Source organism: Bombina bombina, chromosome 1, assembly GCF_027579735.1.
Source record: "Bombina bombina isolate aBomBom1 chromosome 1, aBomBom1.pri, whole genome shotgun sequence".
In the NCBI taxonomy this organism is placed as follows: Eukaryota; Metazoa; Chordata; class Amphibia; order Anura; family Bombinatoridae; genus Bombina; species Bombina bombina.
The window spans coordinates 964,010,582-964,025,648 of record NC_069499.1 but is presented as its reverse complement, the minus strand read 5'-3'; the positions used below and the strand labels follow the sequence as shown (position 1 = coordinate 964,025,648).

Sequence of the window (15,067 nt, the reverse complement as noted above, 5' to 3'; positions counted from 1 at the left end):
TCTAATTTACTCTTATTATCAAATTTTCTTCATTATCTTGGTATCTTTATTTGAAATGCAAGAATGTAAGTTTAGATGCCGGCCCATTTTTGGTGAACAACCTAGGTTGTCCTTGCTGATTGGTGGATAAATTCATCCACTAATAAAAAAAAGTGCTGTCCAGAGTGCTGAACCAAAAAACCCCTTAGTTGCATTATTTTTCAAATAAAGATAGCAAGAGAACAAAGAAAAAATGATAATAGGAGTAAATTAGAAAGTTGCTTAAAATTGCATGCTCTATTTGAATCACAAAATAAATAAATTGGGTTCAGTGTCCCTTTAAAGGGGATAATAAAGTCACTGTTGCAGTCATAGTTCAATTTCTAATGGACTATTCACTTTCTTCCTGGTTTGGGTATTTATGAAATTTGGAAGTAAGTATGTAAATCTTTAGATGACTGACAGTTGATTTCTTTTTGACCCCATGCAATTTAGTTACATCTACATCTTCATGTGCGTATTTATTTATTTACCCTTTTTTATTTGAAGGCAGAACATTTTATTACCAGTATTCCAGATATACTGTATGTATCTCCAAAGGGGTAAAATGCAATTTAATTTGTCTTCTGTGGGTTCAAAACTAGAAAAATCAATCTTGTAATTGTTCACTTCTCTGCATATAGAACTAGTTCATGGTGAAGAACACAGACATCAAAGAACCTACAAAACCTTACAGAACAAACATTAAAAAAGCTCCCTCTATTAAACAGCACAGTTTAATATATGCACAAAACAGTTAAAGAAAATAAAAAGAAAAAGATAAAAAAAACAACCTTGTCAACTTTGAAATAGTAATATAAACGACTGTGAGCTACTTTACAGGGACAATACAGTCTTTAAGAATCCACGTATTAGGCCTAAGTGAATATGGTAAAATCCCAACCATACCTTTACAATGTCCTGGAACGCTCAGTGACACCTTTTAATTATACAGTGGGGAAAAAAAGTATTTAGTCAGCCACCAATTGTGCAAGTTCTCCCACTTAAGCAGATGAGAGAGGCCTGTAATTTTCATCATAGGTATACCTCAACTATGAGAGACAAAATGTGGAAACAAATCCAGACAATCACATTGTCTGATTTGGAAATAATTTATTTGCAAATTATGCTGGAAAATAAGTATTTGGTCAATATCAATAGTTCATCTCAATACTTTGTTATATATCCTTTGTTGGCAATGACAGAAGTCAAACATTTTCTGTAAGTCTTCACAAGGTTGTCACACACTGTTGCTGGTATGTTGGCCCATTCCTGCATGCATATCTCCTCTAGAGCAGTGATGTTTTGGGGCTGTTGCTGGGCAACACGGACTTTCAACTTCCTCCAAAGGTTTTCTACGGGGTTGAGATTTGGTGACTGGCTAGGCCACTCCAGGACCTTGAAATGCTTCTTACGAAGCCACTCCTTCGTTGCCCGGGTGGTGTGTTTGAGATCATTGTCATGCTGAAAGACCCAGCCACGTTTCATCTTCAATGCCCTTGCTGATGGAAGGAGGTTTGCACTCAAAATCTCACGATACATGGCCCCATTAATTCTTTCATGTACATGGATCAGTCGTCCTGTTCCCTTTGCAGAGAAACAGCCCCAAAGCATGATGTTGCCACCCCCATGCATCACAGTAGTTATGGTGTTCTATGGTTGCAACTCAGCATTCTCTCTCCTCCAAACACGACAAGTTGTGTTTCTACCAAACAGTACTACTTTGGTTGCATCTGACCATATGACATTCTCCCAATCCGCTTCTGGATCATCCAAATGCTCTCTAGCATACTTCAGATGGGCCCGGACATGTACTGGCTTAAACAGGGGGACACGTCTGGCACTGCAGGATCTGAGTCCCTGGCGGCGTAGTGTGTTACTGATGGTAGCCTTTGTTACGTTGGTCCCAGCTCTCTGCAGGTCATTCACTAGGTCCCCCCTTGTGGCTGGGATGTTTGCTCACTGTTCTTGTGATCATTTTGACCCCACAGGGTGAGATCTTGCGTGGAGCCCCAGATCGAGGGATATTATCAGTGATCTTGTATGTCTTCCATTTTCTAATTATTGCTCCCACAGTTGATTTCTTCACACCAAGCTGCTTGCCTATTGCAGATTCAGTCTTCCCAGCCTGGTGCAGGTCTACAGTTTTCTGGTGTCCTTCTACAGCTCTTTGGTCTTCACCATAGTGGAGTTTGGAGTGTGACTGTTTGAGGTTGTGGACAGGTGTATTTTATACTGATAACAAGTTCAAACAGGTGCCATAAATACAGGTAATGAGTTGTTTGTAGGTGACCAAATACTTATTTTCCACCATAATTAGCAAATAAATTCTTTCCAAATCAGACAATGTGATTGTCTGGATTTGTTTCCACATTTTGTCTCTCATAGTTGAGGTATACCTATGATGAAAATTACAGGCCTCTCTCGTCTTCTTAAGTGGGAGAACATGCACAATTGGTGGCTGACTAAATACTTTTTCCCCCCACTGTATATAGGCATCAATATAAACAGATATATGTAGGAATATCTATTTAAAAGTACTTAGAACATATTCCCCTATGTGAAGAACATTGGAATGTGAAATATTTACAGTATATACAGAATTAAACACTTCATTAAATATAAATATTGCATAGATATGATTTTTCATGTTTACAGCTACTTGACTGCAAAGGGCTCTACTGCAATTAAATATATGTCTATATATGTGTTTTTGTGTATATATGTGTCTAAATACATGTATTCACAGATAAATACATAGATACATATTTAGACGTATATTTATGTATCTCTATGTTAAAGCCCTTTGCCTACCTGAGACTTAGAGTTAGATTTATCAAATGTTGGGCGGACATGATCCGCTGTAGCGGATTCTGTCCGTCTGACATTGATAAATGCCGACAGCGTATGCACAAGCATTTCTGATGAATAAATCTTGAATGCTTGATTAATATAGCCCCTCTTATCTATGAGCCCTTGTAACTTTTTAATGACATTTTTTAAAAATATTTTTTATCAGACAGTGTTAATTATTAGTATAACTGTATATTTAAATGCATTTGTGATGTGTTTTGTGCAACTTTATTTGACTTGCGTAACAGTAAATCAGAGCTCTGAAGTCACAGTATCCTGATGCACATTAAATTCAATTGCACTCAAGTAATCGGGTTTACTTTTAACTCGTAATAGCACGCTATTTCTAATGTGCGAAAAGAACAGCGATAAACCCCTTATCGCTCAAGAGCCACTTGTAAACTAGCCCTAAATTTTTACAATCAATTCATCTTAGTTTTTAAACTTTTTGCAAAAATAAATTTTTAATTATGACATGCTTTGATTAATCTAAAATTCCTACTATTTTAATATATCAGAACCTAGAGTTCTTCACAAGGTGCAGAAAATGGGGCATAGAATATTAACTTGAAATACTGGTTATCTGACTGTGACTATCTTAATATTTCAGATGTAATGCTTGTATTAAAACAAACACATATTTACTGATAATATTTCATAATTTATTTGATTTGAATGCTAAATAGCACACGCACATACAGTTGTCGGTAACTCAGCATTAAGCAGACAGTTTTTTTATTTCAATTGGTTGTCCACTAAGTATATGATTGTGATCGACCTGTGAATATGTCATAATATCAGCATATAGCTGGCACTGATTATAGGGCCTGGAATTAATCTGAGATCTGATGTGGGTAAGTGTGAGGGGTTAAAGGGCATAGATCTGAGTTGAGAACCTTTGTGGGTATGTCGTCTGAGATAAGATTCAAGACCATTGCTCCTAATCTAAAGTCTAGCTATTGTATTTCCCTGATTATCTGATGGTCAACCAAGATTTTTTTTGGGGGAGGGGGATTGGAAATCCTATTTGCACATCTGAGATTAGTATAGATATCTGAACAAGAGGTTTGATGCAAAGAACAACCTGTCAATCAAAGTGTTATGGACAAATATATTAAAGGGACATGGAGCCCAAAATATTTCTTTCATGATTCCGATAGAGCAGAGAATTTTCAAATAGAAAAACAACTTTCAGGTTTATGTTACCAATTTTGCTTCATTCCCTGAATCTCCATGTATCTTTTGTTGAAGTGCACTTCTGGGAGCTAGCTGAAAACACTGGGTAAGTCAATGAGAGGCATATATGTGTAGGCACCAGTTTTCAGCTAGCTCTCAGTAGCTAATTGCTGCTCTCGAGCCTACCTAGGTATGCTTTTCAATAAAGGATACAAAAAATGAAGCAAATTAGATAGAAGTCCATTGAAAAGTTGTTTATAATAGCATGCTTAATATGGGACTTCAAATCCACTCAAAGGGATTCAAGAATGACTTGTAGTTATAGAAAGTTATCAGTGGGGTTAGGTCGGTTCTGTTATGTTAAAAGGGAAAATAGAACAGACTAGATTGGTTTAACTGTGCTCATCTAGCAGCCATTCTACAGAGGTACTGGTAGGCTTATGCACCCACATATTTTTCTGTAATATGCCCATTGACCACATCTGAAACCAAATAGAAACTGTACATATTTTGTTACAATTGTTGCTTTGGTCATTAGTTGCAATAATCCATAATGAACTATTGATCACAAATGTCCTGAGCCCTTATGCATTGAAAGTTTGTATTTGCTGAACTTTGCAGTGCATTATTGGACATGTAACCTTCCTTGCAGGCATTGCGGCAAATTCAAACTTGCTATGAATGAGTGCTCTGGACATCTCTGATCTTTCACAGAATGTCTAAAGATGTATTTCCAGTTAAATGATTTCATGTCAGTATCAGATTGCATAATCTGCTTCCAAGTGCCGAGTTCATGTCCATGGGGAATGTGTAAGATTTAACCACTAGGCGTTAGTTCCTGAATACTCCCAATTGTATACAAATATCTGATGTGTCTGTAGGAATGTTATATAAAGCACCTGGTTGTGTGTGTGTTTATGTGCATGTGAATGTGTGTAGGTAGATGTTCTTATATATATATATATATATATATATATATATATATATATTATATATATATATATATGTGTGTGTGTGTGTGTGTGTGTGCAAATGTGCATATATGTGTGTGTATTTATGTTGTGTGTATGGGTGTGGGCATGTGCATCTATATGTGCATCTGTAGATGTGTATGTGTCTACATAAAGGTTGTGACACTCTGCAATCGGAGTGGCGCGCAGCGTGTAGATGCGGCTGTGCGCGCTCAGTGTGTCCTGCTTTTTCATCTCTGAGCATTCTGCTGTGTGTTTGTGTCTTACGTATGTGTGTGTATTTATGTCTATTAATTTGTGTATGTGTGTTTGATCATTTCTGTTGTAAATTGTTGTAAAAGAACAATATCTGTCTCTTTCTTTTAGCGGTGTCTAGCCAGGTCCAAATGGGTTCTTAGGCAGGCATATAGTTAGGGGGGCAGTGTGTCTGAAAAGATTGTGTTTAAGCTAAAAGCAAAGATTGTATATGTCTGTTTTTTCTTGTCTGTTGTAAATATAATATTCTTCCTCTATCTTTGTCCAAACTTCTCCATTTCAGCCTGTATCTGTAAAAATCTGTCACTAAATTGGATCCTGATACGCCAAATATTTCTGTGGAAAGATTTCTATATGTGTGTATACATGTGTATTGGTATATATGCATGAATTAATGTATGTATGAATACTAATGTGTGCATTTATACCACTACATAGAACTTGCTGAATGTTATTCTAACTAGGATAGGACTGGATTCATAGGAATGTCTCAGAAAAGCAGACATTAGTTAATCCTTTTCTCTAGTGCTGACCTTGCACTTTTGTTTTATGATCAGACATAGTAACACCTGCCAAAGATAATTTGCTGACTTAAACTTTGCAAACAAATGTTATTTACTTATGTTGTAACTATATTTGAAAAACCCTTGTTTTGCTTAGCCTAGACAATCATAAAATGTATTAGCCTAGATATGGAGATCAGGAATGCCCTGCCCCCTCCCCCATCAATAAAGGAACCCTCTCTCAGGGTGAATATTACTAACATTTCCAAAGTGTTCAGTATAATTGTAGTAATTATATTTTAAAAGGAATCACCTTTTTGCCATCTCTGTGAAATCCCCAATTTTTTAGGACTAAAATTTCCTCTCTTCTGATTTGATACACAAATTTAAAGCGACAGTCTACTTGAAAATTGTTTTTGTGTAAAAAGATAGAAAATCCCTTTATTACCCATTCCCCAGTTCTGCATAACCAATGTCCCTTATAGCAGTGGTTTTTACAATCTTGCATTTTAGCCAATCAGTACTGGTTCTTGCATAACCAATATCATTCTCCATGGGAGTGAGCACAATGTTATCTATGTGGCACACATGAACTAGTACTTACTAGCTGTTGTACAAGATGTAAAAAGCACTGAGATAAGGGTCAGTCTGCTGAAGCTTAGAAACAGGCAAAAGTAGAGTTTATAAATTATATTAATATAATAATGTTGGTTATATAAAGCTGGGGAATGGGTAGTAAAGCATTAAAGCAATACAAAAAATCAAGGGGACTAGATTTGGAAAATATTATAAACACTAATTTTCTAAGAAAATGTGTTACAGAATATTGTTAACAGACTTTTAAAATTATTTGTGACATTGAAAGCACTGCATGAAAAAACATGTAAGGAACTCACAAAACTGCTTTGTTTAGCAGAATGGATTTTTTTTTCTCAAAGTTTAACTGTGATGTTTCCTCTATATAAATTGTTTTATTGCACCCAATTTTCTCATCTGCGGTATTGTCACACCTGCTGCAAGCACAGGTCCTGTTAAATTAGGTTTGTTCAACTTCAGACCTCAGATGCCACAAACACAGAATTCCTGAAACTCCCTACATGTAATTCAAGTCTTGTCAGTCAAATGCTTCAAGTTTAACTTCCTCAATAACTGTTTTTTTTTTTCTTGTTTAGAGGAAAGTTACCTGTTATTACTGGGCTAAACTGTCCTTTTGGGTGGTAACAGCATGGATGTACACATAATTGTGTTGTGGAAAGTGTTCCCTCTAAGGGAAGATTTTGTGAGCGGCCCAGCAGTTAAACAGTTAATAAGGTAACCATACCTTGCTGTTTGCATTGTGTAGTGTTTGCTAACTGTCGGGTGTGTGCACTAATTAACTGTTTCACTGCTGGACTACACTGGTTGTGGGGTATCAAAAAATAAAATGCCAAAAAAAATAATAATGTGTAGCTGCATGGAGTTGCTTGTTGTACATATAAATTGCACATCTTTTTAAAAATGGTGTCTCATTGGTAACAAAGGGGAGACTCATCTCAAAAGCATAAATTTCAGGGGGTTACCAGAAAGATATCATACAGAATTATGTTTCATAGATAGCACAATTTGCATAAGTAAACAAGCCTGTTAATCTCTGATATTCTCTTGGTGCATAGGTAAAAATACGCATCACCCTTCTGTTAGAATTTTACTTGTGTCCCTCTCTACAATTATTTGGCACTCTGAGGATGTGTATATTTATTTACATCTTTATGCACCACTAGTTTCTGACAGTAAGTTAGCAGAAACCATTCAGTAACCCTGCAGCATGATCAGTTTTGTATTCGGCACAGCAAGAGCAAACAGGAGAAGGTAAATTGCCTGCAGGGAAATAATGAATATTTTCAGTTTTACTGTACATGTTTCTGCTTGAAATCTCCTTTACATTAGTGACCGTTGTCCAAGAGTTAATTATATTGACTCGGGCATATTTAGCTTACTGACTACTGGTTTGCTATAATAGAGTGAGCAATATGTTAATCCCTGTTATGCAATCAGAAACAATGAAATCTAATTAATTTGATATATAAAATGGTAAAAATAAGTCACATGAGGATCAGCAGTTATGTGACAAAACAAACTGAATATTGTTTCTGTATATTTTTTATGCTAAGCTTTAAGATGCCTTATATATGCTATGTATGTTAGCAGGAGTGGAAAATATCACTATGGTTTGCCAGTCGGGGGAAAGCAACTAGTCCGCTCAACATAAAATATAGAAAAAAAAAGTCTAATTTCTTACTCATCTACTGCAATTTTTGTTATTCTTGGACTAGTGAAAATGTCTGTCCCTGTTTATAAGCTACTTAGCAATGTTAGCAACTGCTGTGATCATTTTCCCTTTATTAACAATCTAGTTGTTGACAGCAAGGAGTAAATAGTTAGCATTTTGGTGCAATTACATTGATCATTACTAGGTAAATTGAGCTTACGGTTATAACAGTAGGGACTTTCATGTAAACTCTTATCTAAAGTAAAAATTATAAAATTATAAAAGTTACAGCATTGTAGAAACTTCATACAAACAAACAAGATATGGAATTTGGTAAATTAATTATCCTATCAATAGATAGATGATAGATAGAAGATATCTAGCTAGATAGACAGATGATAGATAGATAGGTAGATAGATGATGGATATATAGATAAAAGATAGATGGATAATAAGTAGATAGATAGATAGATAGATAGATAGATAGATAATAGGTAGATAGCTAGATATAGATAGATAGGTAAACAAACATCCTAATAGTGCTATCTGATAAATCCAAAAACTTTCCACGCTCTGCAGATAAGACAATCCATTTAATTGCACTGATAGCTGCAGATATTGATTTCTTTTATGTAGTGTTCACTTGTTTGGTCGTTTTAATTGGTATTTTTCATACTTGCAAAAGAAACATTGATACAACCATCAATCTATTTGGAGCTCAGTTTATATGTAGCAATAAACTTCTAAACCTTGATCAACAATGAACTTCAATTTGAACAACAAATAATTCAATTTTGTTCAATAATTGATCAAACCATTCAAAGAAATTAACGTTGCAACCCATAAGCAGCAACTGTCGCCCACTTCCCAAGTACCAAACATTACCTCCTTAAGTACAGTAACGAAGAAGACTACTTAAATATCATGTATCAAGGTACACTAATGTCTACAGACTCCTGCTTGCTCCTGTTTGAGTAATGATTCTTTTCATATGGAGGGGAGGGGGGGGGAAGTGTCTGCTCTTCCTGCTTTCTCTGCCCCTTTCAATGGATGTTCCAGCCTAACCTCATCAACAGTGATAAACTGGGAGCTTCTAAGTAGGTTTTTAAAAGGTTTTATACTGGATTTTTAGATCAATATCCTTGCATATTCTTCTTTGTGGTCGTGTCTATAACATCTAGTTAAAAATGGTGTATAATGTCCCTTTAAACAACACTCCCTTTATAATGAATGCACCATGTACAATTATAACAATTCCCAACCACATCACCATGCAAATCTTCACATAAAGTACTGGTTGTGTAAGTTTCAAATTCGGAACAGCTGACATTGTTTAGCATAACCTCATTCCACCACTGGAGTGAAGATGATTAATGGTATCTGCCCACTTTACTTAATGACAAATCAGGCCTTCCTTATATAACAATTGAGCCCCATCTATGGTCAGCAATAATATTTCCCAATCTAAAGCACCATCCTTCTCCCCTGCACATCAATATAAAATCTCACCTTAAACATAAAGCAATGATTTCACACATTGCACATTATTGAACACTGTCTGTTCCCCACAATGGCTTCCACCCATATGCAACAATGAAAGGGATATGAAACCTAATTTTTTTTCTTTCATGATTCAGATTGAGCATGCAGTTTTATGCAACCTTCTAATTTACTCATTTTCAATTTTTCTTCATCCTCTTGGTATCTTTATTTGTAAAAGCAGGAATATAAGCTTAGGAGTCGGCCAATTTTTGGTTCTACACCCTTGGTAGCGCTTGCTGATTGGTGCTTCATTTCAAATAAAGATACCAAGAGAGTGAAGAAAAAAATATAATAGGATTAAATTAGAAAGTTGCTTAAAATTGCATGCTCTATCTGAATCATGAAAGAAAAAAAAATGGGGTTTCATATCCCTTTAACTTGCCCCATATATCATAATTAAATCCATCTGCAACAGCCATCCCTCTTGTATAGGAGTCAGTTCCTCAAAACACAGTAGCAATCTTGTCCCCCCACAAAAACGTAACCAATCACTGAAGTGATATACATGAGCAGTACTGAAAAGAATCTTCGTGCAAAATATGTTTTTAGCATTAAACTGGCTTTTGTTGGCAGAATTTGCATTATTTTGCAGTCCAGTGACATATCCCTTTAAAACCCTCTTAAATATGTTTATCTTATCTCCTTTGTTGTGGTTAATTATGGACAGACCGTAGGTTTCAGCATGGATGAGGGTCAGAGATTGGAAATCTGCAGGATTTAAATTAGCCTCTATGAGGGCAGTGTCAAAAATTACTTATCAGTTAACTTGCAAGAAAAGTGCACAAAACAAATAATAAAGGTATATGACAAAGTATTTTTTTTACTATAAATAATTAAATATTTCTCAGGAACTTAAATCTTAAGTTTAATATCCCTTAAATTTGAAATAAATGCTGTGTACCCTTTCACAAGCCCTTTTAAATATCCAAAAGCCTTATTTTATTGCACTCTCTTTTTAATTGTATATAATAGCCATGCAAATATAATTATATATATTTTCTTACCATAATCCCAAGAAGTTTGAGGTTAAATAGAACCACCTTCATGTTTAGAATTAATTTCAGAGGGGCCAAACGACTGAACAAACTGCAGACAGTAAAAAAAAGAACAGCCTTAAACTTCAGTAGAATTTCTTTCCATGTCTCTGTCTTCTTCAAGTCTGGATGACAAACTGCGATTACAGCAATACAAGCACATTCCTATGCTAATTCAGACAATGAATATCTTTTTTTTAAAAAAACGTATACTGGGGCAGTGACACAAAACCACACATACCTCCACACAGCAGGTATAACAATTAGATAATTGCTACTTGCAAATATGACTGTAAATAGTTTATATAGGATTTAAAAACCAACAAAATAATGTTACACCTGCCACTGCTAGAACAGGTAAGTCATACTTTAAAAGGAAATCAATTACATTTTAAAATAAATATACCTGGAAGAGTTTTTGGTACCAAATTTGCAGCAGCATATCTGTTTTCAAAGATAATTTACAGTTCAAATAAAAACAATTTAAATAAATATCATTTGCTTCAAAATGGCTTAATATAATTTTGTTTTAATTGCGCTGATAATGGAACGTGCATGGGTCACATGACAACAAGAAAGTGTAATTTACTTCATAGTATAACATTTAGAGAGATGTAATGTTTAAACTTTTTTGTAGAAATGGGGTTTAAACCTTTTACATTGTTTAGGTCTTTACCATTTATTGCAAAAACATAATACTTTTTAAATCAAATTTGCAATTAAAATGAGTCATTAAAAATGAAAACACCATGATATATAGAGAACATGTTATGATTGATGGTTAATGATTAGAAATTGTATTATAAGCATTTTCTTTTTTTGCATGTCCACCTTTCAATTCAGATAATTTTGCACCTTTGAAATGTTATAAAATGCAAGCATATATTTAACTTTAAAGCCACACAAACTTATAGAGTAATGTAGGAAATTATAGTGTGCACAGGATTACAAGCATTCTTTAAATCTGATTTTTGTTTTAAATACTTAAATGTAGACTAGAGTTATAAAGATCCTTTAAGACTTTAAACATAATATTAAAGTCATTAGTATCATAGGCACTGACAGCAATAACCTGTTACAATAGGAATAGCCTACAATAGGAGTGCGGCTTTATACTTTGTTAGTTTAGTTTAGATATTTTTTTTATTTAACTTATTTTTTGAGCTTTTATATTTTGATCATTGTTGAGATCTTTGAAATAAGCAGACATCATACAGTGATTTGTCAACATATTGGTGTACACATTTATTATTGCATTATTTTGCATGTTTTTTTTTAGATTACAGTTAATTTCTGTAGCAAAATATAATATACAGTATATTAGTTATACAATGTTACAACTAAATGTAATCTAAAAAAAAGAATCTGTCTCTTTAAATCTGTGAAAACTTTTATGTAAGATGATCTATCTGACTTTGTAGGGGAAAAAAATCCTTATGCAAAAGGTAATTTGAGCTCTAGTGACTTTTTTTTTTTGTTTTGTTTAATTTTTAAACGCTGGTCATCCTAGTGTAATCACCAATTGTTCGAATTGAGACAATTTTGGACTTTTGTTTTTCAGTAATCTTGACCTCTTGAAAATCCTATTTTATTGTATTTATTTTGTTGAAAAATATTACAGCAAACAACGAATTAATGAATAAAAAGAAAACTCATGTTGTATCTTTATTTATTGCAACTCTACAGAGAAAAAATTTAATTGCAAGGTGCGAATTATCCCTTTTAGTTTTGAAACCAGCAAATTGAAATTAGGCAAAACTGACAGCAGCCTATAGACACCTTCACTTAGGAAGCTGTTGTCAGGCTGTTCATTTCGTTGCACGTGTTAAGTGCTTTTGTCCTTCTTTTTGCTGTAGGTATACTTACTTCCTCCATTTTACAAGCACACAGACATTTTGTCACCTCTAAGGCAGTGTTATAAAAACTTGTTTTGCACATGCAACCTTCAACTGTGATCGACTCAGCTGCATTAGAATTGCAAATATATGTGATTTACATCTAATCTTTTAAATAAATGTATGAATTTTTTATTACTGTAATATATATATATATATATATATATATATATATATATATATATATATATATATATATAATAGCCAGAAAAAAATGCACTCTCAGGACTTTCACAATCAAGTTACTTTATTCCTGTAACGTTTTTGGAGGTCTTGCCTCCTTCATCAGCATAGTTAAAATACAACCTAAACATCTTTTAAATAGTGACATACTCACTCAAAACCACTTGAAACAATTTCACTCACTGGCGCCAAACCATCGGTGTTGGACCGCATACTGCGTTCCAATTACGCTATGTGCCGGAAGCTGTGCGCCACTACACTTCCGGTTGTCAAATTTCAACTTGTAATCACTCGGCATCAAAAAAACAAACAACAAAGGAAAATTTTGTGATGTGCTAAGTTAGTACAATTAGACTTAGTAGTAATGTGCAAAACAAGTGTACATATAGGATGAATAATCTACATAACGGCCGCCCATCGTCATGGCAACCCAATTAAACAATATACCCCTGTCTTAATGCGGGGAAAAAAATTAATCTGATGATCTTCAAATATATACCATAGTGTGCTGACATAGGTATTGCGACATGCTAAATCACATATATACCTGTTGTCTAGAAAAATAAAAGATCAATTAATTTTGGGATCTGCTTAACAGTGAAGCAAGGTAATGCGCTGCGGTAGAAAGGGAACACACTACATAGAAACATAATCTCACGCCAGTAGAAAGGAAGGCTATTAAAACGCTTCAGGATGACACCTCCCTTACCATTAGACCAGCGGATAAGGGAGGTGCCATTGTCCTTCTTGATTATGATTTTTACAGAGAGGACATTGTGAGTCAACTCTCGGATACATCTACCTATATGGCTTTGAACAGTGACCCAACAGGTACATATAAAAAACAATTGGATGATCTGATCAATATGGGCTGTGAACAAGGTTTTATTTCAGAACACATAAAAAAGTTTTGTACTACTCTTTATCCCAGGATACCCATACTGTATACGATCCCAAAAGTGCATAAAGATGCCGAGAGACCTCCGGGTCGCCCTATTGTATCGGCAGTGAATTCCTTGTGCCAACCGGTGTCGCAGTATATTGATCTGCTATTACAGCCGATTGTCAGGGAAACACGATCCTTTTTGTTGGATACCAGTGAATTCATTAGATTGTTGGGGGCTGTTCACGTCCAGCCTGGTGATATCCTGGTCACCATGGACGTGAACAGCTTATATACAATCATTCCACACAGGGAGGGACTAGAAGCAGTTAAGGCACATCTCTTGAGTAACCCCCTGTATGAGGGACCTCCAGTTGAGTACCTATTAACACTGGTTGATTTCTGCCTGAACAAGAATTATTTTAGATTCGAGGATAAATTCTTTCTGCAGATAGCAGGTACAGCTATGGGGTCATCCATGGCCCCCTCCTACGCAAACATCTTTATGTCCCATTTTGAAAATCTTTACCTATGGGGTAAATGCGATTCATCTATCATTTTCTACCGTAGGTACATAGATTATATCTTTCTAATTTGGAGAGGGTCCTGAGAGTGCATTTTTTCTGGCTATTATTTTTTGCAAAGTTGCACCCAGGCAGTTTTCCTCTGAGGGCGAGAACTGGTGTTTTGGATACCTATATATATATATACAGTATATATATATATATATATATATATATATATTATTATTATTATTATTCATACTTCTGGTTCTGGTTATATCTGCACAAGAGGTTGCCAATAAGCCTTTTTTTGATGACAAGATCATGCTATAATTTCATAGGCCATAACTTCACCTATATTTTCCAACCTTTCATTAGTGAGCTTTCCTGCAATTAATATCTAAGTAGCGTGAGGTGCTCAATATATGCTATCTCACAATTTAGATGAGAACCGCTAACAATGTAAAAAAAAAAAACAATAATTACAAGCTTGCCCTTTAGGAATCCTGCTTACAAAACAGTTTATGTGAATGAATAATAGTAAAATATGTGCACGACTGTTTAGTTATTGTAAAGTAGTTTTACTGGGTAAGCGGTGGGTGTTCTAGATGTGTGGTCAGGATGTTTAGCCTACATTTAGGACATTTTAAATCTATTGACCCTATTGTCTTTCAGTACCTATAGACTGCGAGTCTATAAGAATACTAATGTGTCAATAAATATAAAGTACATGAATGTGTGTATTTAGAGCTATATTTATATTTAGTTTTGGAGTGGTAATTAGTAACAAATGTGAGTCTGGGTGCTTAGAAAACTGCTTAAAGTGACAGTCTAGTAACTTTCATGATATCATCAAATTTGCTTTGTTCTCTTGGTATTCTTAGTTGAAAGCTAAACCTAGCAAGGCTCATATGCTAATTTCTAAGCCCTTGAAGACTGCCTCTTATCTCAATGCTTTAGACAGCTTTTCACAGCAAAAGGGTGTTAGTTCATGTGTGACATA

At 34.8% G+C, this 15,067-nt stretch overlaps 1 protein-coding gene across 1 annotated transcript in view; it reads right to left on the bottom strand.

Annotated features, from left to right (window-relative positions):
* Positions 1-10,753, bottom strand: part of LOC128652794 (cadherin-like protein 26) — a 222,481-nt gene extending 211,728 nt beyond the window's left edge. Inside the window, exon 1 of the mRNA XM_053705767.1 lies at positions 10,571-10,753. Coding sequence (XP_053561742.1) covers positions 10,571-10,612 — 42 coding nt within the window. The 5' untranslated portion in view covers positions 10,613-10,753. The remainder of the gene's footprint in view (positions 1-10,570) is intronic.
* Between the last annotated feature and the right edge of the window lie 4,314 nt (positions 10,754-15,067).